This window comes from Xiphophorus maculatus, chromosome 1 (genome assembly GCF_002775205.1).
Source record: "Xiphophorus maculatus strain JP 163 A chromosome 1, X_maculatus-5.0-male, whole genome shotgun sequence".
NCBI classification, from domain to species: domain Eukaryota; kingdom Metazoa; phylum Chordata; class Actinopteri; order Cyprinodontiformes; family Poeciliidae; genus Xiphophorus; species Xiphophorus maculatus.
Genome location: NC_036443.1, coordinates 12,655,594 through 12,683,231, shown reverse-complemented (window position 1 = coordinate 12,683,231; position 27,638 = coordinate 12,655,594). Strand labels below are relative to the sequence as shown.

Below are 27,638 nucleotides of genomic sequence, written 5' to 3'. Positions count from 1 at the left end.
TTATTAGCATGTTTTCTTAACTCCTACTGGTTCTGGACTAAGTTGCAGTGTTTACCGCTGAGCTGTTCAACTCTTTGAAGTGGCTGTCGATTTGCTTGGATTAGATCTCTCTAGTTTTCTTGCTCTGGTTTTTGTCCTGAGTTTCATCTCTTCAATGCAGTTGCTGACGTATTTCAATGCATTGTGATAACTAAAATATTCCTGCTGTAGATTTATTTATTTTTTGACAGATAGTGGTTTTTGACAATGTGGTTTCTCATTGACTTCTTTGGCTACTTCTCTTTGTTAGCATAGCGCACTGAGGGCGCGGCTTCACAGTGGAGTTCTCGCTGCTCACAGTTAAACGACACAAAGACCTTTCTCATATTTCGGTGGGATCATCTGCAAAAATGTCAGCCATTAAAGTATCGCTTTACCAGAGACATCACGTGCCCATTTCTGGCTTCAGGCATAGTCTCACACACACAAAAAACTGACCGTCAGTGTCGACTGGTTGTGATCTGTAATGTTTGTTGTCTACAAAAAAAAAAAAAAAAATGAGAAACTGCATTTTGTTTTTCCAACTAACAACTTTTTTGTAGTGGATTAACACTTGCCCTCACTTCTGGTCGTCTTCTCTACTGACTTTCTGATCAGCTGCAACAACACTCTGTCTTCTAATTCACCGCTAACACTAAAGCCACTCAAACCTTCTGGACTAAGGCTCCAAAGTCCACCTGTGTGCATGCCGCTGTCGCATGTTTGGGATCCAGCTGTCAAATTGTAAAACTTTCGATTAAGAAGAGGAATATCACAAATCATTAGAAAAGTACTCCAACCAGCAACTATCATCTGTTATTTCCTTTCTGATCATTATAGACATGCTTTTACTTTTACTATTAATATGCAACAAAGGAAACAATCATCTGAAAATTTGCTCCCAATTATTAAAAAAAACATAAATTCATACCACTGTGGCCATTTAAGTGGTAAAGATACAGAAAAACTGAGAAGAATGTCAATGAAGCCACTGTTGCTTTTGAATTTCTTTTCCCATCTTCAGTTTGAGTGAAATTCCTGAGGTGACTCTGCATGGCGCCATACATCTTTCACCGTTGCGATGTATGCAAAGTAGGGATGTCCTGATCAAGATTTGTTGTCATTTAAGAACAGGCACTTGTATATACCATGTCGCAGTCCAATATCAATTCTGTAGACATGTTTGAAATTTCAGTATCTTTAAAATATAGTTAAACACCATTACATGCATTAATATATTCCATTATAATTTATCACCAATGATGCTCTGGATATTGCATCCATATTTCTGATTAGGGTTATTTTGTGGACACAGATTTTGGTAAATTTGAATTTTGTGAACAAGGTTTTGGTGTAAACAGGTTTTCTGAATTTATTGGCCAATTTTAACATGTTTTCAGAGAGTTTTGATATTATATGTTACCGGTAATTTGGCTTGTAACAATTCAGTGCAGAAAGCTCTCAGGAGCAGTTGTATTGCTTCATAAACTTGGCAATTTGCTTTGAATAACTCAACATTTAAAGTATAGTGTTGCTGCTTTCTGCGAAGCTCTTTACTACATGTGAATATCTGAGCATACCAAGCTCATTAATCTAGCTACTCTAGTTTTGCTAGTCTTTGTTTTCACAATCACAGACAGTAAAACAGATGGTGTGAGGCGAGTTTATTCAGACTCACCTGATGAGAGAAAACACTGGCCATTTAATCAGGTCAGATCGCAACCAAAGTCTGATGCATTCCATTGGTCAGGACATCCCTATTGCTAGATACATAGAGTATAATTTATAAAAAGTATTTTTTTTTATAAAGAAAGTCCTACAAATCCAGGAAAATTCTCTTTAATTGGCCCATGACTCCTACTTTGCTCTAGGTTTAGGTTCCCATGTTGCATATTCATACCTTTTTTTTGTAGTCATTCTTTTTTTAAAACCATTCTTTCATCCTCTCCCTGATTTCCCATTGTAATTTCTCCTTTTTTTGGGAACCATTTTGGTTTGTTGTTTTCTCAAGGATGGAGACTCTGATAGTGGGGATGACTCAGATAAGCGGTCTTGTGAAGAGAGCTGGAGACTGATCACTTCCCTGAGGGAAAAGCTGCCGCCCAGCAAGCTGCAAACCATAGTGAAAAAATGTGGCTTACCCAGCAGTGGGAAAAAAAGAGAACCAGTTAAAATGTACCAGATCCCCCAACGCCGGCGCATCACCAAGGACTCCAAGTGGGTGACCATCTCCGATCTGAAGATCCAGGCGGTGAAAGAGATCTGTTACGAGGTAGCACTGAATGATTTCCGCCACACACGGCAGGAGATCGAGGCTCTGGCTATCGTGAAGATGAAGGAGCTCTGTGCGAGCTACTGCAAGAAGGACCCCAACGAGCGGGACTCGTGGAGGGCTGTGGCTCGGGATGTTTGGGACACTGTGGGAGTCGGCGACGAGCGCATCGAGGACGTCATTACAAACTGCGCTCGGCCCGGAGGAGTAGTGATGGACGATCTCAAAGTGCACATTGATAAACTAGAGGACATCCTGCAGGAGGTGAAGAAGCAGAATAACATGAAGGACGAGGAGATCCGTGCTCTCAGGAATAAAATGGTGAAAATGGAAAAGGTTCTTCCTCTCATCACCCCGGAGGGCCAAGAAAAGCCTCCCGTGGCAGGAGCTCCCACTAGTGCGACTAGAACCCCAAGCCCTCGGGAAGAGAAATCTCCGGTGCAGGAGAAGCCAGAGGAGGAGGACGTGGATGCACAAAAATGCCAAAACGCAGGGGACGACTCCACCATAAAGCGAGGTCACATGCGCTGGATGCGCCAGGAGCAGGTTCGCCTCAAGAACCTCCAGCAGCAAGAAATCTCCAAGCAGCTCCGCCGTCATCCTGGACCTCACCGCTTTATACCACCAGAAGACCGTAAGCTGCGCTTCCCCTTCAAAAGTAACCCCAAGCACCGCAACTCATGGAGTCCAGGTACTCATATCATCATTACAGACCAGCAAGTCATAGAGCTAAAGGTGCCCAAAGAAGCTGTAGAAGAAGAGGAAGGAGAAAGCCCTGCTGAAGAAGCAGTACAGCCCAGAGACAAGATGGCTGCCTCAGTCGTCCACATCACCCCGCCTCTGCCGAACACTTCAGTCCAGCGCCGTAGAGACTCTGAGCAAGGTTTAAACCAGGGTCACAGACAAAACCATAGGAACAACCAACAGCCACACGAACGCGGCCGCAGCAACTCTTTTAACCACCGCCAGCGGCCCTCGGGTTCCATGGAGTCTCTGCAGCCACCCGAAAACAGGAGACACACTCAGGCTTTCTACCACCCCAACCCACCAGCGCAGCCGGCGCTTCACTACCAGCATCCGCCGTGCCACTACAATGGCGTGATGTACACAGACGGCGTCTTCGGCGGCTACCAGCAGTACCACCACGCTGACCATGCTAACCCTCCTTTCAGCTTTCAGCCGCCTCCACGAATGCGCAGGCAAATGTCCGCTCCCAATCTAAAAGCCAGCAGAGAGACGGCAGTCTGACTGACAGAGGGACAGAACTACGTAGTTTCAAACACTTTTACTTTTAGGTAAACGCATTACAGATCACAACAGCAAAACTGACTGGGACTATTGCACTTGATAAATGTGTTACTGGTTGATCCAAGTGTTGTTCAAAATGTAAAAAAAAAAAAAAAAGACCTTTTCTCATCATCATGATCATGTTATTCCTAATTTTTATCAGTTTTTGCTGCATTGTGTGTGTGTATGTGTGTGTCGGTCGTCTTCAGGAGCATTGAGAGAGTCACAAGGATTTAAAGCCAACAAGACGATAAGGGGGTTATTTTTAACAGGAGAGCAATGCTTCGCCTGTTCATTTATCAGCATGTACGACAATTCATGAGTCATGCTTTGATTTGCCAAAATTATGCTCATGTTTGAATCTCTGAGTTTACATTTTTATCATTTTAGTATTGATTTGATGACGAATGTTTCAAGCCACAGCACTACGGCATGTTATTGCCCAAATGAGGAACAGAAAGCAGTTGGTATTTGTTTCATTTTTGTGCCATTTGACTGACTTCCAGATGGAAAAAAACGAGTCCTTATTGCAATTTTAGACATTTTCTTTTAATGCAAATCACAAATCACCATTCTCCTTACTTAGCAATCAAACTATTCTTGCTCATTTAAATTTGAAGAACTTGAAGCACCAGTGAAAGGTGCGCCTTTTTTAACTCAAGGATGCGATCGTAGTAATTGTGTGTGATATTCAATAAGTGCCTTTTTATGCACTAACTTTATTAACCCTGCTATGCACTTGCAATTCAGTATTTTCTTTTTCTTTTCCTATGTATTCACTGTGCTGGCTCTTTTTCTTCTTTTTTTTAAAGAAACTTCACAACACACCAAAAAGTTCAGTTGTTTTTGCAAGCAGCTTTGTGATTTGTATCCTTTCTTGTGCTTTTTTTCATGTAACTGCCACCACTTTTGTTAAAGTATTTGCACTCCAAGTCTTTGGTAAGCTGTGTATTTACCTAGGGAGCACAGTGATGGTTATTTTACACCTGTAACTTGAATTCTTAGATTTTTTTTTACCCTCCCCCTATCAGATATCTATTATTTCTTCAAATCCTGGAGCTCATTAAGCTCCAGGATTTAATGCTGAAATGCTGAGACACACAGCTGAGATATTAAGTTTATAGTCAAAACCTTTCTGAAGAATTCAGCAGTTTTTCCCCCCAAGTCATAAAATCTTCACCATGTAAATTGTACTGCATTTTTTAATAAAAAAAAAATGTAGTCCAGCCTTAAAATTTTAGTCTTGTGGTTCATTGGGTAAGCACAGAGCTCACTTTGTGTCAATGGATACCCACTGAGTGTTGTCATGGTTCCCAAAGTCTGGCCTTTAAAAAATGTTGGAGGAAGGGCAACGACTTGAAATGTTTGCATACTTGTTATTCAGGAGAAATGTCCATATCAAATGAGATTTTGAGGACTGTTTAGTTTTTGTTGGATCCAGACAGAAAAAGCAATCATTCAGAGAAATACATCTGTTTTTCCCACCGATTGTTCTGTGCTGTAGCTGCTTCGAATAGTTTTAGCAGAAAGATTTGTCTGTTCATGACTTTTACTTGCTCCAGCTGCAGCTCTAAGTCACCCCAATAATTCTCATAACATATAATCAGAAACAAATGCTTAAGGAATATGTTTTAAAGACTATCAGACTGAATGTAATGATTACTGTCCCTCGATGACTATCTATTTTTGCATGTTACATCTTAGAAGTCCTAAACTTATAGGACCTGCTCCTTATAAAAAAGCGATTCCGGAATTGCTCCAGTTCTGATGGTAACCAGTTAGACTGGAAAGTGTGCATAAAACATCAAATGAACTCTGTACAGTATGCTTTTCTTCTGAAAAACACATAACCTCGATACAAGTGTTGTACATCTTGTTGTTTAATCATCAGTATGTGCCTCATTTTGACTGTGTGTGCTGTTGCTTTTACAGTATATTAGGTATTTTCTCCAGACCTATAAGACCTGATGAATATTATTTACAAGTATATTTGCAAAAAAAAGGACACATGTGTGTTGCTGGAGAATTTATTTTTCAAATGATGACTGAAATAAAATTACCTACTTTTATTTGAAGGTTTTCTACTAAAGAGTTTTATTTTTGTTTGTTTTTCTTCAATACTGTACAGGATAAAATTGTAGACCTACAGAGATCCCAATCAGGACTTTTAGTCTGTAGTGTCATACTCATTTAATTATGGACATTTGACAGTGCAATTCCCAAAGCTCTGAATTTCATCAGTATCTCATTGTTTACTATTGTGGTGTTCCATGTAAATCAGTGATGTTCATGGAGCTGCATTGGTAGGTTGTCTTGACAGCAGTAACTCAAGTCTCTGCAGGATGTCTTCTGTTTCAATAGATGCCTCCAAAGCCACACATTCAACAGCAGTTATTTTTATTTTTATAAAGTCTTTGTGGAATTAATTGCCTTTACTCCTTAGTAGATTGACAGGATTCAGACCGAATCTGCATTGAGGACTGTGAATATGATGTGCCTGCTCTACCACTGAGCACGTGGAACCCCATTTACATTATTAGTTTGGTTTTTTTTTTAAAAAAGGAAATTCACGATTTCCTCGTTCTGCCAATGTCTTCAGTTGCCTGCAGTGCTATGCTGAATGACTCCTAATAATTTGGCTCATACCATATTTTAATGGTAGCCCAGTTAATGTGTAGACAAATCCTCCAAAGAAAACTGTTCTCTTATTTCATAAACGTGGCACTAGCAGGGTTTCCCCCAGAGAACCTGCTACGCCTGGTGTAGGTGCGCTAGGTCAGTCCACTAGCAGCCCATCATGTTTTTCTGTTGAAAAATATTGACAGTTACAAAACATTTGGAGGTGCATGTGCAGGAATCATAAAGTGAAATAATAGCATGAGGTCAATGGGAAGGTGAAGGGAAGGCACAATTCAATGTGTCAACTATAAACCCTAGCTTAATCTGTCTTTACTGACACTGTTCCTAGTGTATAAGTAAAGATTTAAATAAAGAACAACACTTAGCCAGGTGGGGGGCAAGTAAAGCCTGGTGGCCTGCCAGGCTTATAATACACTGAGGGAAACCGTGACTAGGGTTCTGGCATCAAGTAATCAAAATACCTCGTAATCATCAAAAAATCAATTCTTTATTATTCTGGCCATATTCAGATTTGCAATTATGCTTCTGTCTGTCTGACAGACTTATGCTTCCACCTGAACCAGTGTTGTCCAGTCAACAATGTTGTCGACATATTTAGCAAACTTCCATAGCCCTCTCCTGACTTTTTTTGTGTGACTTTTGACAATTCTACAGCTTTTTCTGGTGATGTTATAAGTTCTCTGGAGACTTGGGGAAGTACATACTGTTCTTGGTCAGCTCAACGATCAGTGGGTTTTGTCGTGGGCTTCTCCCCCAACCCACAGGTCTCTCTGATGCCTGGCTGCTCCAGTCCATCACCAGCTGGAGCCAGACCTCCTCGTCTAGGCAGGGAGTAAATGTAATATTCTTTATCTGACTTAAATTGCTGCACTAAGGTAAATCACTGAATTTGTTGGTTTTGTCAACATTTTTTGTCTATCCAGGTGGCCGATGTTGGTTGCATACCTAAATGGAAAACTAATTTCTTGTGTTTAGTAATCATGATTTAAACATGAACTCAGTTCATTATTTTACATATTGTTTTCCTAACCAAGTAGCCCTACTTAGCATTTTGCTTTGAAGGGAAAGAAACTTAACTAGTGTTTCATCTGCTCCCTGTGCAGTCAGATGTGTGGGGTGTGGGTGTGGGGCGGGGGGTATTTAGGACAGTCTGCAGAAGCAGGTCACGTGACACTGAAGGACAGGATGGTGCAGCAGCCAACTGCAAACATTCTGTTTGCTGGGAATGTCACTGTAAAAAGTAAAAACAGTTTGTTGGAAAGAAATATACGACCCAATAATAAAGCTTTTGCAGCACATGCTCACATTAATGGCAGGTGATTTAAAAAAAAAAAAAAAAAAAAAAAAACTTGCTCGAGAAGAGTGTGACTGAAATGAAGTCCCAAATAAAACAGGTGTCAGAAGCAGAGTTTAGTTCAGGTAACTTAAAAATGCTGTGATGAGGACGGATGCAGCACTTAATATTTTAGAAGCTGTGAAAGACGAGGTAAAAAGTCCTGAATAGGTAGAGTCCAGTACTCTGCTCATGTGAATTGTAATCCATTAAAATTCACTTTGTTTCTCATGATAACAATTATCATACACTGATAATGTTGCACAAATGAGTGTGTGTTGGAAAGAGGCTTACATTTGGCTTTCAAAGCCTATAAGTATTACATTTCTAAAATATTTAAACACTTTAAATGCTCATTGTGAATCTGAATCTAATGTATGACGTTTCTTATGATGGTGAAAGTTCTGCCAGCTTTACGCTGTAAGTCTTCTCTCAGTCGAGCAGCGAGTTCGGGTTTCGGTTTGTCGGTAGTTCTCAGCAGCGAGGCGAGGAGGTCAGCACCAGATGAAAAGGCTTCATTGTTTTCCCAGAAGACTGTGAACAAACAGGATGAGGTCATCGGGACCACAGCCTGCCTGTCCTTCTCTGATGATGGTGATGATGATGATGGCGCCCCTCATTGGATTACATTTGACTCAGCTTCTCTCGGTTCTTTTCTTCTCCCACTGAAGCAAAAAAAAAAAGAAAAAAAGAAAATCACTTGGCATTTTAAATTTTAATAATGTATGCTGATGGGTTTTGCTTTCTGATTTACAAATCGGTTTGGATATGTTTTTTTTTTTTGTTTCTTGTTGTTCCAAGTAATACATTTTCTAGGCTATTAATATTTTACACAATGGGCAAAAGTATTCTGCTGTTTGTGTACTGACATGTTGCAACATACTTATTTGCCATCATTCTAGATTATGCAAAAAATGTAAACTTACCCTTATGTTGCAGACAAATGTCTTTGGATAAATGATCAAAGTTTTCAGCAACAAAGTTCCTGGAATCAGTCCTGGGCTGTTATTTGGGCTGAATTGTGTTGCTGATTTCACCTGTGTGTGCAGCTGATGGACAGCTGTCCATGTCCCCCTGTGTGTTGGTGTCCAGGTTTACGAGAGCAAACTGCAGGAGCTCCAGAAGCAGGTGGAGACGCGCTCTCTGGTCGCAGAGACGCCCGATGAGGCAGAGCTGGAGGAGGACGAAGAGGAGGAAGGTGTGTACTAAGAAGATGTTTCTTTTGCTGCATTAGCCAAGAATGAAAAGTATATAAATAAATGAGCTGTGTGTTTTCTTCCACATTCTGTGTCCAGAGCCTAAATTACTGGGATGTGCGTATATCATTTTTCTATAGTCATCTTTTATTCTAAGACATATTAATAGTCATTCTAATTTCCCACCAAAGATACTAATTGAAATCAGACTATAGATTCATAAATCTAATCCAACATAACAGTTTACTAGATGTTTAAATGACCGTACTGTATTAATGTTTCAGCCCGTTGGCTACAAATTGTCTTAAAAAGTCAGACAACTGTAGTTCCTCCTAATTTTATTTTCCATTTCTAACACCTTACTGGCATCTGCTTGAAGTTTTAAGTCCAGCTGCTGTTGGTAAGTTGACACTTTTAGAAATTGTGTGGAGCTGAATTGGAAAAATAGTCCAGTTTGGATTTTAAAACGGTCTTACTGTCTCTGCACAGTCATTTCTTGCAGGAAATTTGCCTTCAGGACTCCACGTTATGAATTATGCTGATTTTCTTCCATTAATTTAACATTCTTTGAACCCGTGGAGAGGCTTAGACAATCCAAACGGCTCTGTAAAGACCTTTCAGAATTTTTTCCCCTGGTCTAATTTGCCTTTAAAATGCGCCGTGAGCATTATGTTGATGTCACCTCTGCTTGGTGTGTTTTCCACAGTGCCGTGGACGCAGCATGAGTTTGAGCTGGCTCAGTGGGCCTTCAGGAAGTGGAGGTACCATCAGTTCACCTCCCTGCGTGACCAGCTGTGGGGGAACGCCGTGTACCTGAAGGAGGCCAACGCCATCAGTGTGGAGCTGAAGAAAAAAGTGAGAGAAATCATGCTGCTGTTAATGTTGTTACGATGAATATAACAATGTGTGTTATACTGCAATAACAGAGGACCGGTCTGATGCAATATTTCGTAATGTAATCCCGCTCTGCACGCCAATAATGAGTCATTTGGGTAAACTTTGATTCTTCAAAGAAATAAAGATAAACTGGGTCCAAGAGGCCAAAAGATGATGGAGAATGGTGATGAAGTCACAATGACATGCAAGACGAGACTGAGGAAAATGTGGATTAATTGCATCTGCTGGAGGTGAAACGCACAATATTTATAATGCAAATTAGTTTTTTTCATTTAAAGTCGGGTCTTCTCCTGGGTTCCCTTTTTTGGTATCTTTCTGAAATGTTCCGGAAATTGTTTATAATATGGAAATATGACATGTACATCATCCTTAATGAGTGGCGCTGATAGGTAATTTATGCTTTGTATTACCTTAACCTTTTCTCAGTGGATCAAAGTCAGAACTTTAATTGGATCAGAGAGTTTTTGAGATTATCCAGTTAAAATACTAAAATACAGCCTGTGGCCTGTCCTTAATACTTATTGCATGATCAGGCAAAATGGATAAATAAGTAGGTCTACTTTAGATGGGCAGTTTTAGTCATATTGGTATTTTTATGTATGACAGTTTTGGATTGAATTGTATTTGACTGAATTAGCCTGGTTTGTCCCATGAGAAGACAGTTATTATTGAATAAAATTTGTCATTTGGGGTGTTTTTGAGTGGCATCTGTCTCTCGTTCTTGCAGCTTTTAAATGATCCTCTAATACACAGGTGTCAAACTCCAGTCCTCAAGGGCCGCTGTCCTGCAGTTTTTAGATGTGCCACAGGTACAAAACACTGGAATGAAATGACTTAATTACCTCCTCTTTGTGCAGATCAGTTCTCCAGAGCCTTAATGACCTAATTATTCTATTCAGGTGTGGTGCAGCAGAGGCAAATCTAAAAGTTGCAGGACAGCGGCCCTTGAGGACTGGAGTTTGACACCCCTGCTCTAATAGTTTGTGTGACTAAAAATGACATTTGGCATAGTCTGCCGGCTAGATTTCTAAACACAAACGCGTGTGATGTCTTCAGGCAATGCAGAGCATCACAAGGGAAACCAAAAGCATCCGCTGATGTTTAGAAGTCAAACAGTTTTTGGCAGTCACAACAGAAAAGTACACATGATGACTCTGGTGGACTTTGTGTGTCTTACCTTTGATAGTATTTAGCTAAAACATTGCATCTCCCTCACAGTTTTACATGCTCAGGATGTGACACTTTAATGTAATGTTGATTGAATGTGGTGGGGGAAAAAATGGTAGAGGAGCGGTGCTCTAGTCTGACTTTTAAATCATCCAGAATGCAGCATTGATCCACTGTCACTTGGACAAATGGAAGTGGGAGCAAATCTAAAGCTGGTTCGCTATAGTTTACCTTCCACCAGGAAACCAAGGGATTTACACTCCACATGAACTGCAAGATGCTACAGTGGAGTCACTTTCCACAGTGTTTTCATCTTGAGTTTTCATTCTCTGGATGTTTTAAAGTCAACTTTTGGTAATAGTTTGAGGCTGAAGCGACTCGTTGAGGGTGAGGTCCTTTCTAAATTCTCCCTCTTCCTCAGGTCCAGTTCCAGTTCGTCCTGCTGACAGACACGTTGTACTCTCCACTGCCCCCTGAACTCCTGCCCCCAGAGCCGGAGAAGGAACGCGATCCGAGACCCTTCCCTCGCACCGTGGTCGCTGTCGAGGTTCAGGACCTGAAGAATGGAGCTACACACTACTGGTCCCTGGAAAAACTCAAGTAATAATTACCTTAATTTGCACACACATGATGTAGCCATGAGAGTAGTTGGACTACACGGTGTCTTCTACTACAGTTGTTGCAAACTGTTCGATTATTGCTCTGACTTTAGATATAGGCATCTGTAGTAGAAGTTTCAAAAATGTGAAGGAAGTTATTTTATACAGTATTTTAAAAATCAATTGTTTTGAATTATTTTTGCCTTTTTTTTTTATCTCTACAGAGAAAATAGTCAAATTCAAATCGCCTGAACATTATCGGTTTTTCTCCCCCTCCAGTTTTTTTTTTGTGAGCTGTAAATTTCCGTCCTGCATCCATTAATCCTGAGTGCATGTGGTCATTTACAGGCAGAGGCTGGAGCAGATGAGGGAGATGTACGACCGCGCTGGAGAAATGGCCTCCACTCACCAGGACGGCGATGGAGAGGGAACTCTGACAGGAAACGACCCGTTCTACGACCGTTTCCACTGGTTTAAGCTTGTTGGGAGGTTTGTAGCCGAATATGAGCACTACACATTTCAACTAAATAGTTTTGGTTCTTGCTTTTTTTGCTTTTTGCTTTTTACTTGTTAAACAGTACCAGGGAAGGGTTGGTTACCAGTATCAGGGTATTTAAGCTGGCTTAAAAAATGTTGCTACATTTTTCATTGTTTACACTTTTTAAGAAGAGCAATTAGATTGTTATTCATTTGTGTTTAAAATTTTGTTTTAAAACGGTATTATTTACCAAAGCTGTACTGAAGCTTTTAGGATTTCTTGAGGGATTTTATTTTTCATTGCCATCACTTCTCATTGGAGATTCATGTGTCAGTCATATCACATGTTTCCCACATCATGTTTTGTCATTTATACCAGATGATATTTTGTTCATTATTTAAATTTGTTTGTCCATTTTATTTGTTTTTCTGATTTTTTTTATTTATTTGAATGTGTATTTATTTTATTTCACATCACATTTTGAGTTTTTGTGACCATTTGTTGTGTTCCCTTTATTTCTGATTCACTTTGTATCGTCATTGGTTGCCATGCTCTTCCTGATGCGTTCTATAATTCATGTTAACATGGGGTTTGGATGAGGTGGGAATGTTGGCGTTTTGTGTTTTATCCTCTTTCAGACAGCTACATGAGGAGATTTACATGCTAATCCATTAATGTGCCGTTATTCATGTTGGTTTAAAATACCATTTCTGGTATTTGCTGTGACACCTGCGATTAGTTTAATGCCGGCTCTTTATGAAATGAATCCTAAACTGATGAGCTTATTTAAAGCAAAAGTGGCTTTTGCTTTAAATGAATGCATGTAATTAATGCAGTGAAAAGTGAGGCTTTCTTTTTACCTTTTTGATTATTTGAATTAAAGCAGGGTTCCTACACAGTTTGGACAAGTGTGGAATTTGATCCGAGTATTTTTCAGGTCTGGATAAATATTTTCACTTGTCCTTTTTTTTCCTCTTTCCATCCTTTTAATTTATTTTTGAAGATTCCCCATTTGAATCCACTTTTGAAATATCTCCTGCAAAGTTATAGTGAGCTTTAGGATTTTATGTTTTGCAAAGGACTGAGAGATCCGGAGAGTTAAGTCTCCAGAAGTCTAAAATATTTATATGAAAAATGTGTAGGAACCCTGAAAACTTGAAAAATGAGATCACTGATGCCTCACAAAGCTTCTGAAGCTTTTTTTTTTAACTCTTCTGTTACCCTCGCTGCCGTTCCCAAACCTTCGCTCCCCCAGTAGCTCTCCCATCTTCAACGGCTGCGTCAACGAGCACCTGGCCGACCGAACGCCCTCGCCCACGTTCTCCACCTCCGACTCTGAGATCACTGAGCTGGCGGACGAGCGCCAGAGCGAGATGTCGGACTTCATAGACGACGAGGCGTTTGTGGACGACACGAGCTCGGATGCGGGCACCGAAGAGGGCTCGGACATCTTCAGCGACGGGCAGGACCCCTTCTACGACCGCTCCCCCTGGTTCATCCTGGTGGGAAGGTCGGTGATCCTCTCCCTCTGCACATGGAGGCTGGGACAGGAGAGCTGCTGTTGGCTTGTTTTACTTTAGTTGAATGCAGTGAAGAGTAGCTGAAGTATCAAAGATAAGAGTATAAATTAAAATAATTAAATTGAAGAAATGGAGGCACATGTAATAGTAGTTGTTGTTTTTCTCAGACTCAGAGAAGCTGGAAATAAGTGAAGTACTTTTTTAATGTAACGTAATTCGTCATCGTTCTGTGCTCCGAGGTCGGCTGTCAAAAATCTACTTTTAATTTGGACTCTGTTCCTAAGAACGATGAAAAGCCAGCATCACCTCCTGCCGTCGTCCTCCTGTGAGATGTCTCATCCTCCACCACCACACTCTGCTGACTGCATTAACTCCCATCTGTCTGTTAAAACGGCCTATTTGTTGTCATTAAGCAAACTAAGTACTTGTCCTGTTTGTTGGCTTTTTCAGTTTTTAAACTTGGATTGTTTTCATTTTGATTTGTTTCGGGAGGTTTTGTGTTACTTTGAAATCATTTTATTTCAGAAATGTATGAACTCAGACTTTTGTCATTTGACCGATTGGGGAAAACAGTTTATAATCTACTTTCTTTAGTGGGTGTATTTAGCAGTTGAAATAAAAAACAAAAACACAAAAAACACCTTTAAAGCAGTCTAAAAACACCTATAATAATGTGAAGGTTAATGCTTCATATGTTGTTTTGTAAAAAAAAAAAATGTTTACTCATGGTGTAGGTGACAGCTGTGTCTAATTTATTATGTATTGGTTGCGTTAGCTTGCTTCCAATGATTCCTGATTATTAAAAAAAACTTACTAAGTAACTCTGTTTAATGGAAATTAGAACATTTTTCAATGTTTTAGTTTTTAAAACAGGCTATACCTCGTGTATATGGTCATATAGCTGGAAAACAGCTTATAATTTGTAGGTTTTAAGTAATGAAAATGCATTGAATAGAGTTAGGTTTCATATAACTGTGAGTGCTGTTAACACCTCCACGTAAAATTGCCCAGTTTGCGCCCCTGTTTTTGCACCATGTTGCCCTTTCATTTTGTATCACTTCCTTCCCCTAGGCTCAAACCAGTGACGTTCAGGTGTTTTTTTTTCTGTAGTTTAGTTTTCTTTCTTTTCAGTAATTTTGGAGGCAAACAGTCATAAGAGTTGAAATCTCGGACCTAATTACATTTAACTTTGTGTTGCCACCGCTTTTACATTTATTTTGGTTCTGTTTGGTTGCTCCTGAAATGTGATCAATTACTCCGCGGTTCCAATCACAATAACCCGTAGCTACCTTACCTTACACTACTTACTCTAGACTCAATAGATGATAGAAAATTGTATATATGTACAAATATCCCTGAAGTGGATGTAAACTGATGCATGGTTAGTAAAAAAAAACGGCCTGTGGCAGACTGGTCGGTTTGCTACTTTTAATTTGCAACACAAGTAGCAACATAAGTAACCACAGAGTAACCAAAAATGTACAAAATGGAGAAGCTCCTTCTGAAAACATAATATCTTAGCAATAAGCAGTGTCGGTGCATCCAAATAAGACAACACATAGGTGCAGGTTTTTCCCTGCATCACTTTGACTTCAGATATTTTACAGATAGATGTCTTGTGCTTTTGTTTTTGGGCATTAGTCTTCATCGAAGTGCTGCAGGTTGTTATAGCGTGTAACTAGGAGCGCTGCACTTGCAAATCATGTCTTGCGAAACGAAATGTCAGTGAGACCAGCACGGCCAATGGCCAACACTGTAAAATGCTCTTATATAGTCTTTACTGCTGCAATCTGCTGATCAGTCATTCCACTGTTAAACTTTATGAGACACAAAAATGTAACTATTAAGTATAACAAGAGATTTTAAGTAGCTTTTGCTCATTACATTGTCTTTTTTGCCTTTTCATTTACTTTGTTGTCACTAATATTTTACTGTATATATTTGTTAATAACTTGTCCTAAACATGTTAAATTTTTAAACCTCTGCGTTCCACCTTCAGATGCTAAATAAATGCTACAGTTATTGATGCGTAGCGACTCACAGCTGCAGCGGTTGTTCATTGTTTCTCTTCTCCCTTTTTTTTGCTCTCAGAGCTTTTGTGTACCTGAGCAACCTGCTGTATCCTGTGCCGCTTGTTCACCGGGTTGCCATAGTTACAGAAAAGGGCGAGGTGCGAGGCTTCCTGCGCGTGGGGGTCCAGGCTATAGCTGGTGAGTAATTAATGAGATCTCTAATGCTCCGGGATTATTACAGCAACTAACAAAATATGTGTAGCTCTAAGTTCGGCTTTGAGATTCTAATGGCAGCATGTGGGAGAGTCCTGAGGGATCCGATGTGCTGACAACGCAGAGATTCCCTCAGATCCTTTATTTATTCCCTTTGATGTGCTTTGACAGTTTAGGTTTGTGACAGATCGGGATAAAAGGAGAACTTGTTTCTTTTCTAGCTGACGAGGAGGCTCCAGATTACGGGTCTGGGGTTAGACAGTCGGGGACTGCCAAGATTTCTTTTGATGATGAATACTTCAAAAAGGTGAGCCTGGAGTCACATGAAAGCAGTTTGATACTCAGACTTTTATTTCTATTTTTTTTTTCTCCAAAAATACCAACTTGGTAAAGAAACTTTAGACACTCAAACCCTCTCTAGACCAGCAATATGCTAATGTCTCCGACTTTTATCCATCCAATCAGACTGACTTTCCCTCTACGGTTATGACCCGCTCTGGCTTGTCCCTGGAGGAATTGCGCATTGTGGAGGGTCAGGGTCAGAGCTCAGAGGTCATCACACCCTCCGAGGAGCTCAACAGAATCAATGACATGGGTACGGCCGCCAGACTTTCACCTCTCCACTCGTAAATTTTCAGCCTCTCTTCCCTTCGCCGGAGAACACGCTCGGCAGATGTCCCTGGTGGATCCAAAGTTGAGCTTTGTCGTGTAAATGAGGCAAATGCAGGGGCTTTTATTTGCTGTGTGAGAGGATTTTTTACAAAGCTAAAAAAAAAAAAAAAATTGTGAATGACAGGTGTGATGAATAAAGAGGAGCAATTCACACGCCAGCAGCTGTAAGTTTTCTCCTTTTTTTGGTCAGTTTTGATGACCCTGTTGTTCTCCTCAGACCTGAAGCTGGGCAACATCCCAGACGCCAAGCTGAGTCACAGTGAGGGTCTAGCAGGCCAGCTGGAGGTGGGGAGCTTCTTCACCTTCCGCGTGACTGTCCTCCAGGCCAGCGGCGTCCCACCCGAGTACGCCGACATCTTTTGCCAATTCAAGTGAGTCGACATTCTTCAAAAATAAGAGCAGCGCTGTTTAGATTGCCTGAAATATCGGTTTGCGATGCTTCACCAAGCCTTCAGCTTAGGAAAACTGCAACAGCATTACACGTTTGTGTGTAAATTGAATTAATTTAATCACTCTGACTTGTGTTCACGTTTTGTTTCAGTTTTCTCCATCGCCACGATGAGGCTTTCTCCACCGAGCCGCTGAAGAACACCGGCAAAGGAGCTCCGCTGGGTTTCTACCATGTCCAGAATGTGAGTACAGACATGTGGACGTCATTCCTTTAATCCAAACTGTTCCTTATGACCAGAAACTACATTTTTCTTTTTCTTTTTTTCTTTGCAGGTTTCAGTGGAGGTCACAGAGTCTTTTATTGAGTACATTAAGAGCAAGCCCATCGTGTTCGAGGTGTTCGGCCACTATCAGCAGCACCCGCTGCACATCCACGGCCAGGACCTGATCAGGTTTAAAAAATACCTTCTATAGAAATGTAGAATACAGTGCCTTCAAAAGTATCTTTATCTTTTTCCTGATGTTGTCACATAAGAACAGCTAACTTCTGATTTATTTGCATTTTAGATGGAAGAGCAACACATAGTGATTAACTATTGTGCAAATTGAGGGAAAAGGAGACATGATTTTTAAAATAATTTTACTGATAAAATTCTGAAAAGTTTGCCATACATTTGAGTCTAGAACCTCTTCTTATTCTGATATCCTAAAATAAAGTGTCTTTAAAAATCACTTGAAGGGAGCAAAGGTTTACCTCAGGGCTTGCAGCAAAATGTGGTTTATAAATTATTCATACAGGGAACTATTTTCTGATGGCCTGTCATATTAAATACAAATAAAAATGTCTGACTTAAATGTAACAAAATGTGGAAATATTCAACAGTTAGGGTAAAAGTTCTTCATTGTAGACACATTTTTCACTAAAGTACATATGTCCTTTCTTCCTCTTTAACAGTCCTCCAACACCGTCACGGAAATACTACCCCATCCCCATGCCTCTGTCCAAACCAGGTAACAAATCATCACACAACACCGCGATATAGTGAAATGTTCTGTCACCATCATTTCCCCGTAACTTTGACTTTGTTATGTAACCATATGTCACATGTCGTTTTTTCATTTCTCGCTTCCTTTGGATCTCTTTTTGTCTTATTGAATCATTTTTCTACAATCTCTATAATCCTCTTACCCAACTCTGTCCTGCCTTTTTTTCCCCCCACTCTTCTTTTTTTCTCCACACATGTACTCACCCATCTTTTCTGCCGTTCACACACGCAAACGCACATCACCCATCCAGACCACACCCGTAAGATCGAGTTGATCCGCTACCTCGTGAGCGGCTATGTTAACGGCACAGTGCTGGACACGTTATCCGAGCACGCCAACGCCCTAGCCTCCTCCGCTGTGGCCAGCCTGGAGGACGAGGCTGACCAGCTCTCACACTTCCCCTTCCTCTCAGTGCTCCACGACCCCGTGTTCACTGTGCCTAAGCACCACGGTTGGTACACAGGACTCGGTAGCGGTCGAGGCATTAGATGCCCCCCCGTAGATGCTGTTTTGTGATTAGACTAGCGCTTTGTTCTCGTGCTGCTCCGTGCTTGCAGGTGCACATCGGAGCACTGCAGTGATCGCTGCGGACACGTTTGGGTCCCGACGGCTCAGCTCTAACCTCCCCTTGCTGCTTAGACTGACTGGAGCTCCTACCTTCCAGTAGATGTCCCATATTTGCAGAAATTTAAATTGCGTCCCAAGTTGTGAAGCGACAATTAATCGCAAAAGACAGCTGATTAGACTAGATATGGCAGTTGAATAGTGTCAAGCTATATATAACAGAAACGATTGTGCAAATGAGAGAATAGCTGGTTTCATCAGCTGGTTTAATCCTGCTGATGTGTCAGACCGCAGGGAGCGGTCAGTGTTGGTGTGATCTGTGATTTAACTCCTCACACTGTCTTCACATTTCAGTCAGGCCCTTGCAAAAGTATTCACACTCATAGATTTCTCACATTTGTGATGCTGTAATGAAACACTTCAATAAAGGAAGAACAATGACATGTGGGTTTTCAAAAAAAAAAAAAAAAGCTGCTACTACTCAAAATCTGAAAAGTCACATCTACAAACAGAAGTTTTTGCCCGTTCTTCTTTGTAAGGAATCTCAGGCTCAGTCAGATTAGATAAATGGCGTCTGTGATGATCCCTTTTCATCTCTTGCCACAGACTCTCAATTGGATTATAGGTCTGGACTTTGACTAGGTCGACCTTGCACATCAATACACTTTGATCTATAGATCTATAGAATGTAGGTTTTCTTGAAGAATCACACGCAGTCTGAACAGTGTCCCCATAGCATGATGCTGCCACCTCTGTTTTACTGTGGGATATTTGGGTTCAGGGTGATTTACCGGTTTTCTTTGTCCCTGACCTGTTGGCTGTGTGCCTTGGTCTTCAAGAGGTTGTTTGTTCACTAATGTTCTCTAATAATCTTCTGGATTAAATTGCAAGGGACTTTATTTACTAATTAAATGGGGAAAAAAATCAAATACACCTTATAGTTTTCATATTTTCATTTGTAAAAATTTGTCTTCACTTTGTTGTTTTTGATCACAATGTCCGAATAAAACACATTGAAGTCTATGGTTGGGATGTGACAAAAACCAAGAAGCTTTTCTACCTTTACAAAGCCCTGTATAATCCACTAGACTCAGCAATGTGCCCATACGACATGACTATGTTGTCTTGTATTAAACACTGAAATTCAGTGGGACATCAAATTTAAAATACTTAGCTGATGGGTGTTTGTGTGTTTTCTGATAGTTCCAGCCACCAAGCTGAACACCATCACCAAGTCGAACCTGGGTCAGTGTGTCAGCAAGTATGACCTGCTCATCTGGTTCGAGATAAGTGAACTGGAGCCGACCGGAGAGTGAGTGTGTCTCTTTGCACCATTCCCAGGGGGATGAATCCAGCCTCTAAAAATGCATTGAAGCCTATCAATAAAGTCTAACCTGGTTTTGTCCACACACAGGTACATCCCGGCTATAGTGGATCACAGTGCCGGATTGCCCTGCCATGGCACCTACCTTTTGCACCAGGTAAGGGTAGAACATTTTCTACTCCCCAAAATTCAGAAGATAAAGACTTGTCTATCTATGATAATACTATCGTATAAGTTGTTTCTGTTGCCGTGGCTTTTAAGCTGCAATCTTGATCTCCTTTCATCTTTTCTGCAGGGGATCCAGCGGAGGATCACAGTGACTCTTATACATGAGAAAGGCAGCGAGCTCCACTGGAAGGATGTTCGTGAGCTGGTTGTAGGTGAGCCATCTGTCCGTGAGCTTCACTTGATCTAATGGAAACTACACAGTAACACAGGGTAAAAAAGTGAGGATAAACCCTTTAGATGAGGCTTTACTGCGAATATACCACACATACCTCTGGGAGGGGAGAGAGGCTTCTGTTTTGCTTAAGGCAGCTTCTCTTTCTAAGCTTTTTATACACTGCAGTTGTCACAGATGGACCAAATAATTACATTTCACATTTTTCCCATTCAGCCTCTGGACTCTGACCAGATGCTTGTAGAGTGTGTGTGTTTTTAACATTTTTTTATCGCTCAAGAAGTCTCAGCGACCTTATTGACGCGTCATGACGTTGTATTCTCCATCAGGTCGTATCAGGAACAAGGCCGAGGTGGACGACAGCGCAGCCGACGCCGTCTTGTCCCTGAACATCATTTCTGCCAAGAATATCAAGTCATCCCACAACACTAACAGGTACGTGAACTGGACTCTGAGAGTTACTTTGGCTCTGATGAACTCTAAACCTGACAAGGGAATAAATCCATCTGTTTGTTGTTGTGTAGACTTTTCATGTTTTGGTGTTTAAATATGTGAAAATGTTCTTGTCTTTATAGTTTCTGAGGGTAAAATGAATTCATTGCATGAGCTTTCTGTTGTTGTTTTTTTTTATTTACAGTTGTTGATGTGCTTTATTGTTTCTGTTGCCTGACTGTTTGTGCTTCTCTCTTTATTCTGTGCACTCTTTCCTCCTGCTGCTGCTGGACTCTTGATTGTCCTCAGGCTTTCTATTGATAAGGATATTGATAGGTACCATTCATCAGAGAGCATAAGGCCTTCAATGAAGGACCTTTATGTCTCTCTTTTAGAACCTGTAGACTTTTAGAAATAAGTTTAATAGATTTTTGCTACCCTTTTTGGTTCCCTTCCCTGTTTGTTGCATAAGATATGTCTTTGTTTCCATTACCATTCATTTACTAAAAAGCTCAGCTCAAAATGAGATTGATGGACTGTTGATGGACAAAGGCGATCTAAATGCAATTGCACCCTGATCAGTACTACTTTTATAGATTTATAAGTTTGTGACTTTAGTATAAATAAAAGCCGTGAGCTGACCTACTGTGGCCTCAATTTGATTCATTTTTTTGTTTTGTTAATTACCCTGAAATTCAGTAAGGTCACTGTCTGTGGGTAAATGCTCCCCCTGCTGGTAGACGAGGATAAATGTAACCTCACCGAAAAGGAATTGGCTTGTAAAAATAATACATATCGGTATATTCAAAAAGGTAGCTTTACTTTTAGTTGCATCATGCTGAACTTTATTCTCAGTATGTTCCAGCTCCTACTTTGTGTCTTGTCTTGTCTTTGTGTCTTCTCTGTGTTTGTCCTCTCATCCTGTCACGATGAAAGTGTGAGAAAGTTTCGTTTTCAGCCATCTAGACCTGTGCACATCCACACACCAGTTCTTTAGCCAAATCCCAACCTTCCATGTCACAACGAGAAACACAACAGCAGTGTTTTTTCAAGCGAGAAAGCTCAACTCCTGTTGCTTTCCTCTGTTTTTTTTTCCTTCAGAACGTTCTATCGTTTTGAAGCTGTGTGGGACAGCTCGCTGCACAACTCCCTCCTTCTGAACCGAGTCACTCCATATGGAGAGAAGATCTACATGACTCTGTCTGCATATCTGGAGGTTTGTCTTTCCGCTCTGTCTCACGGCGATCTCGCTGCGTCTCGGATGCTGGCTCACTCACACTCTGTTTTCAGCTGGACCACTGCATCCAGCCCGCCATCATCACTAAAGACATCTGCATGGTGTTCTACTCCCGGGACGCTAAGATCTCCCCGCCGCGTTCTCTCAGGAACCTCTTTGGGAGTGGGTACTCCAAAACTCCTGACTGGTAAGCCTGCAGGTTGATGCACTTTGGTGCATCTATTAATGATAATAATAATAATAATAATAATAATAATAATAATAATAATAATAATAATAATAATAATAATAATAATAATAATAATAAAGATGTATAGCACTCCAATAAAAAAAGCCAATCTGAGTTTTGAGGTTCTGTTTTGTGTACAACTTTAGCCTGCTGATTACAATTTTGCTTTTTGACTGGGAGTGTAAAACATGATTTTACTGTCAGTGGAAAACTCTGACAGAAATATTTGAATTGATGTTTTACATTGTCTTTGGTGCCTCATAGAATTAATGAAATGATCGGCTGTAGTAATTGTAATCAGTGATATCTGTGTTTGTGTTCCCCTGAGAATAAGGACACTTCTCAGAGATTTACAGATGGCAACAAATATTTGTACATCCAGCATTCCCATTACTGAGGGAGAATATTGCTGTAAAACATTCAGTATTTCTGTTATCTGCCGGTCTGAAGCTTAAAAGTAGTTTTAACAAACAGCAGAAAAACAGCTTCTTACTCCTTTAATTCTTCTTATGTATTAATTATTTTAAGTACTTCTCTGGTACTTTGATTAGCTAACATTAAGATTTGTCTGTGGAATAATAATTGCCACTTTGATAAGTGTAGTCAATAAAGCCCTGGTTGCGTTTTTTTATGGTGTGTTCACTGACCATAAATAGATTGTATTCTTTTGGTTTTTGACCATACAATCATGTCAGGTCTGTTCAAGTTGAAATCAATCTCCAATTATTACCATGCTTTATACTCTTTTGGCAGAATTTTTCATTTAATGTATTTATTTTGTGCCCCTTTGTTACAGCAATCGCGTCACCGGCATCTATGAGCTCAGCCTGTGCAAGATGTCCGACACCGGAAGCCCTGGTAAACGAGGAGAAAATTATTTAAAGAAAAATCTGAATAGTTGTTTTTTGCCTTTTGTGTTGACAAGCCGGGTTCTCCTGCACAGGAATGCAGCGGAGGAGGAGGAAGGTTCTGGATACTTCAGTGGCCTACGTGCGAGGGGAGGAGAACCTGGCCGGATGGAGGCCCAGAGGGGACAGTTTGATCCTGGAGCACCAGTGGGAGCTGGAGAAACTCGAGCAGCTGCATGAGGTGGAGATTTGGAAATAAAATTTCACATATTAAAAAATATTGCAGTTTCCCATATGGTTGCTGATGACCAATCTTTAAAAGGAATAGTGATTTTTTTTTTTTTTTGAAATGTTGCTAAATATAGCAAACGTGCAGACATGACCGTGGGTCTGTCAGTCAAACCTCTGTCATAGCAGAGCAAAAAAGGGCAGTGGCTGATTTTTAGACCTTTGCCAAAGTAGATAAAGTCGGTGGATCTGATCGGTTCCACATGCAAGTATCGAATGATCACGGATCTCCCAAAATTAAGGAAATCAGGGTCGATTTATCGCTGCACCCCTACTTAAAACTGCAACTAGAAGACATTTTAAATATCTAAAATAAAACATCACGACCAAAAACAAAACATAAAACTGAAATAACAACCCACATACAAGCAAAGCCATAAATAAAATGAATGATGAAGTAAAACTCTGTAAAACAAAATTGCCCTTCAAAAAAAATATTAATCATCACAATGGAAGTTACCAAGCTCAGTTTAATTTATCATGCGATTAATTGCTTATGGCGACAGGCTTAGTTCCCTTTCTCTGTAATGTTCTTTTGCTGCTGTGAAAACATGCAGTTCAAATAACTCCTAATGATGTAAAAATAAAAGAAACGCGACTTGTACCTCCCCTCAGGTGGAGAAGACCCGTCACCTCCTCCTGCTGAGGGAGAAGCTGGTAGAGGCGCCTCCTGTGGGAACGACTCCCATCGCCAAGTCCCTGAGCGAGTCTCTGTCCCCCAGCATGAGCTCGGGGACCCTGTCCACCTCCACCTCCATCTCCTCGCAGATCTCCAGCGCCACTTGCGAAAGCGCCATCACGCCCAGTGAGAGCAGCGGCTACGACTCGGCGGACATTGAGAGCCTGGTGGACCGCGAGAAGGAGCTCGCCTCCAAGGTGAGGAGAAATCCCACACGGCCAGACACACGCCGGTGATTTCTGAGCTTCCTGGAACTGACGGATGTTGTGTTGCAGTGTCTGCGCCTGCTGACGCACACCTTCAACAGCGAATACAGCCAGGTGGTGAACAGCATCAGCGACTGCAAGGTGAGAAACGATTCAGATGTTTTCCTCACTCCGGTCACGTTTGAACGGGTAAGCATGCGATACGTTTTGCCTTTCTCTCCAGCTGTCTGACATCTCGCCTATCGGACGAGACCCATCGGTGACCAGCTTAAGCAGCGCCACCCTCACGCCCTCGTCCACGTGCCCCTCCCTGGCTGACTCCCGCTGCAGCTCCTTAGACCAAAAGTAATAATGTTCTCCCGATACTGGGAGCCACGGAGGATGTGTATATTAGCTGTTTTGATTTTTTTATTTTCAGCTAGTTTGAACATGTACGAAATAAATGTAAACAAAAACTATACACAGTTTGCATTTAAGATACAAAAAGAAAGCCTTTTCTCTGTTATTGTATTATACTCAAAAACTTTCAAGTAGCATAGTTTTAGATTCACCTGATTCAAATTCTGTTTAAAGAAAATCTCTTATCAGCATCTTTTGCTATCTGATTATTAATCAGTTAATCCAAAAAATAACACATTAGCCTTATTAAATGAATCAGAAACAGCTGGACTTATCACATTTTTATGTTAAAATAAACACCAAAATGAAAAAACAACAACTTTGAAACAGAATGCAATGTATTCCGTTTCATTGCATTTTCATTTCTTTATTCTTCTTACTTAAAAAATGAACTGAATTATTTGTTTATTTCCATCTTTTAGTGTATTTTTTAATAATGTATGAAAAAGGTTTACATTAAAAATGGGCAGAATATTTTTTTTTATCTATTTAAATGTCAGAATAATCGATACAACAATAGATTTACTAAAATAAAGCAAGTTTGACGGTCATACAACAAAATCTTATAAAACAATCTGTCTGCATGAAGGAAGTCGCAAGCCATAGTTTACAACATAAACGAGCATATTTAAATCATATGGTGGACAATTTTGACATTAACTTGGCTTTCTGTCTTAAAGGACCCCAGAGAACAACTCCCGTGCCTCCAGTCCCTCCTGCTCGGACTATGAGAACTTCCCAATGGTTCCCACTCTGGAGATGTCCTACCTTGCTCGGGCTGGAAAGAACGAGTTCTTAAACTTGGTGCCTGATATTGAGGAAATGAGGCCGGGGTTAGTAATAAATGATGGCGGCTCATCTGAATTGTCTGACCTGCATTAGTTGTGTAGTAAAGGAGTTATTTCAGCTTCAAGGCAAACATGTATGTGTCCATCCTGGATGATGTCAGAGGATCAGATAATTAGGAAAACAAAGTAGCAAGGTCATTTAAAATATATATATATATATTTGCTTCATTTCAGGTCTGTGGTGTCTAAGAAAGGTTTCCTCAGCTTCATGGAGCCGCGCTCCAACACGTGGGTGAAGCACTTTGTGGTCGTTCGCCGCCCGTACGTCTTCATCTACAACAGCGACAAGGACCCGGTGGAGCGAGGCGTCCTCAACCTCTCCACAGCCCAGGTGGAATACAGCGAAGACCAGCAGGCCATGCTTAAGGTGCTCGTCTGTTTCGGCTTCTTTAAATCAGAAGTTTAAATACACTCATAATAAAGTGTAAATGTCATATTAACCTTGGGCTTTCATCGATCTGTTTGAGCTGCTTCTTTCTCCAGAGTGGATTAATTATACAACATATAGCTTCAGTCATTTTTATAAACTAGAACCTTACTTTAGTGTGAGTTTTCATCCATCAAGACCTCTTTAAATGTATCAGAATAAGTGTCCCTCTGTGGGTGGCAGAGAAACCTGATGCTTGGACTTTAGACCTCTTTCTTTGGCAGGATTGGTTCATAAAACGTCCTGAAGCTTAATGCTGCTACAGTTTGCCTTTTGAGATTGTTATTTCGTCATAACACTCAACCCTGTCCAAATATCAACCATCTGACCTGAACTGTGACCCTCAGATGTAAGACAAGTGATGTTCAGGAACAACTCAGGAATGTTCTGGGACACGCGTGTCGCCAGCGGTGAGCTTAGCGTCACATCAACATGGACTGAGAAGAACCGAGATAGAAAGAATTCTGGAACGGTCTTGATCGAAATTAAGCAGGATCTTTGCCAGGAAACCAACCAACTCAAAGGAGATCCGCTAGTTCTGATAAGATCAAATGTCCAGCCAGAATTATACTATGAGCTCTTTGGTGACGCCTAAAGGGGAGAGTACTCTCTCAACTTTTCTGTCATTCAGTGCATATCAGTTCTTCTTTTGGAACATCATTGGCTTAAATCAAATTATTTAGTCTCTCCACTTCGGAAAAGTAACTTTTCCAGTCAATCTGATAAAGCTGTGTCTCATGATGAATATTTGATGTCTGCAGACTCCCAACACGTTTGCGGTGTGCACAAAGCATCGAGGAATCCTTCTGCAGGCCAACAATGAGAAAGATATGAACGACTGGCTGTACGCCTTTAACCCTCTGCTGGCAGGAACGATAAGGTACTTTTATACTTTACATATGCTGTCTTCAGTTCCTCTTGAATGAATGCACCTTTGCCTCACCGCAACATGTCGTCCCCTCAGATCGAAGCTGGCGAGGAGGCGCAGCGGCCTGACGAAGAACTGAGTGGAGCCGAGGAACCCCCGCGGCTCTCGCTCTCTCTGAGCAGCCTTTGATCAAACAAAGTGTTAACACTTATTAATCATTGTGAGTCTTAAAGGTTTCCTCTTGTAAGTAGACTTGTGGCTTAAGTCTCTACTTTTCATGCGACTAAACGTTTAAGCTCCGTTGAACTTTGCCTCTCCCCGGCCCATCCCCTCCCGTCCCTCCGGCACCCCGAGCTCTTCTTCTTCTCCTCCCCTCCTCGGCTCTTTTGTGTTTTAAATTTTTACGACGGGTCTGATTTCTTTCCGCTTTGTCGTCATTCCTGAACTTCCTGACTTGTAGCATGTCGTAGTAGTCTACTTGTGTGTGCACGGCTCTCCAAAAATCTAATTTTCAGTTTGCCAATCATCTGTAAAAAAAAAAAAAAAAAAAAGAAAAAAAATCTTATCAGTGTTATTTGTCTCCCAAAATAAGTTTAATTTAACTTTTTGCTTTTTGGTTTTTGATAACGTGCTCGGATAAGAAGTGCAGCAGCAGTCCCCAGGAGAACACCAGGTTTGCTTCTTGAAAACAACTCAAATTACAAAAAAAAGAAAAAGAAGTTAAAAATCTGCAAATATATCAAAGCAATCTCTTAGTTATGCTCTATTACTTACTATTGGTATTGCTTTCCTTTTTTTATTGTTAGCTAGTAGGAAATTGCGAAGCGAAACTTAAAATTACAAGCGAAATCCTGTCGAGCTCAGCACCGAATCATCCGTGATGCTTGGATCCCTCCTCTCAGCCACTGTACATACACCAACTGCCAGGTAGTGCCAGTGTCAGTCCGAGCATTTGTGCAAACATTAAAAAAACTAAACTTGCTTACTGGATAAAAAGAAGCAAAAATATACAACTTTTGTACGGGTAGTTCCTGCAGGAGTACTTATTTTTCCGTTTGGTGTTCCACCGTAAGAAGGATGTGAGAGGGGAGGTACGGGAGAGAAATAAGAGAGAGAGAAAGAGAACAGCTCTTTGCTTGAAACACTGC

General features: G+C 40.8%; 1 protein-coding gene across 10 annotated transcripts in view; it reads left to right on the top strand.

Annotated features, from left to right (window-relative positions):
- The window catches only part of kif1b (kinesin family member 1B), a 57,874-nt gene extending 30,470 nt beyond the window's left edge, over positions 1–27,404 (top strand). For 3 of the 10 annotated variants that reach the window (XM_023340371.1, XM_023340355.1, XM_023340378.1), the window contains 28 exons: positions 8,643–8,748; positions 8,846–8,863; positions 9,453–9,601; positions 11,232–11,410; positions 11,758–11,898; positions 13,143–13,397; positions 15,499–15,617; positions 15,854–15,939; positions 16,098–16,227; positions 16,522–16,675; positions 16,846–16,936; positions 17,028–17,146; positions 17,650–17,705; positions 19,509–19,617; positions 19,720–19,786; positions 19,925–20,009; positions 20,359–20,464; positions 21,563–21,677; positions 21,752–21,885; positions 22,724–22,785; positions 22,871–23,016; positions 23,679–23,939; positions 24,018–24,089; positions 24,172–24,293; positions 25,028–25,180; positions 25,370–25,562; positions 26,384–26,502; positions 26,587–27,404. In XM_023340371.1, coding sequence (XP_023196139.1) covers positions 8,643–8,748; positions 8,846–8,863; positions 9,453–9,601; positions 11,232–11,410; positions 11,758–11,898; positions 13,143–13,397; positions 15,499–15,617; positions 15,854–15,939; positions 16,098–16,227; positions 16,522–16,675; positions 16,846–16,936; positions 17,028–17,146; positions 17,650–17,705; positions 19,509–19,617; positions 19,720–19,786; positions 19,925–20,009; positions 20,359–20,464; positions 21,563–21,677; positions 21,752–21,885; positions 22,724–22,785; positions 22,871–23,016; positions 23,679–23,939; positions 24,018–24,089; positions 24,172–24,293; positions 25,028–25,180; positions 25,370–25,562; positions 26,384–26,502; positions 26,587–26,629 — 3,390 coding nt within the window. In that variant the 3' untranslated portion in view covers positions 26,630–27,404. Of the gene's footprint in view, positions 1–2,029; positions 4,191–8,642; positions 8,749–8,845; positions 8,864–9,452; positions 9,602–11,231; positions 11,411–11,757; positions 11,899–13,142; positions 13,398–15,498; positions 15,618–15,853; positions 15,940–16,097; positions 16,228–16,521; positions 16,676–16,845; positions 16,937–17,027; positions 17,147–17,649; positions 17,706–19,508; positions 19,618–19,719; positions 19,787–19,924; positions 20,010–20,358; positions 20,465–21,562; positions 21,678–21,751; positions 21,886–22,723; positions 22,786–22,870; positions 23,017–23,678; positions 23,940–24,017; positions 24,090–24,171; positions 24,294–25,027; positions 25,181–25,369; positions 25,563–26,383; positions 26,503–26,586 lie in introns of those variants that run through there. The other 7 variants (XM_023340375.1, XM_023340353.1, XM_023340385.1 and 4 more) reach the window with 5 other exon arrangements.
- The last annotated feature ends 234 nt before the right edge of the window (positions 27,405–27,638 follow it).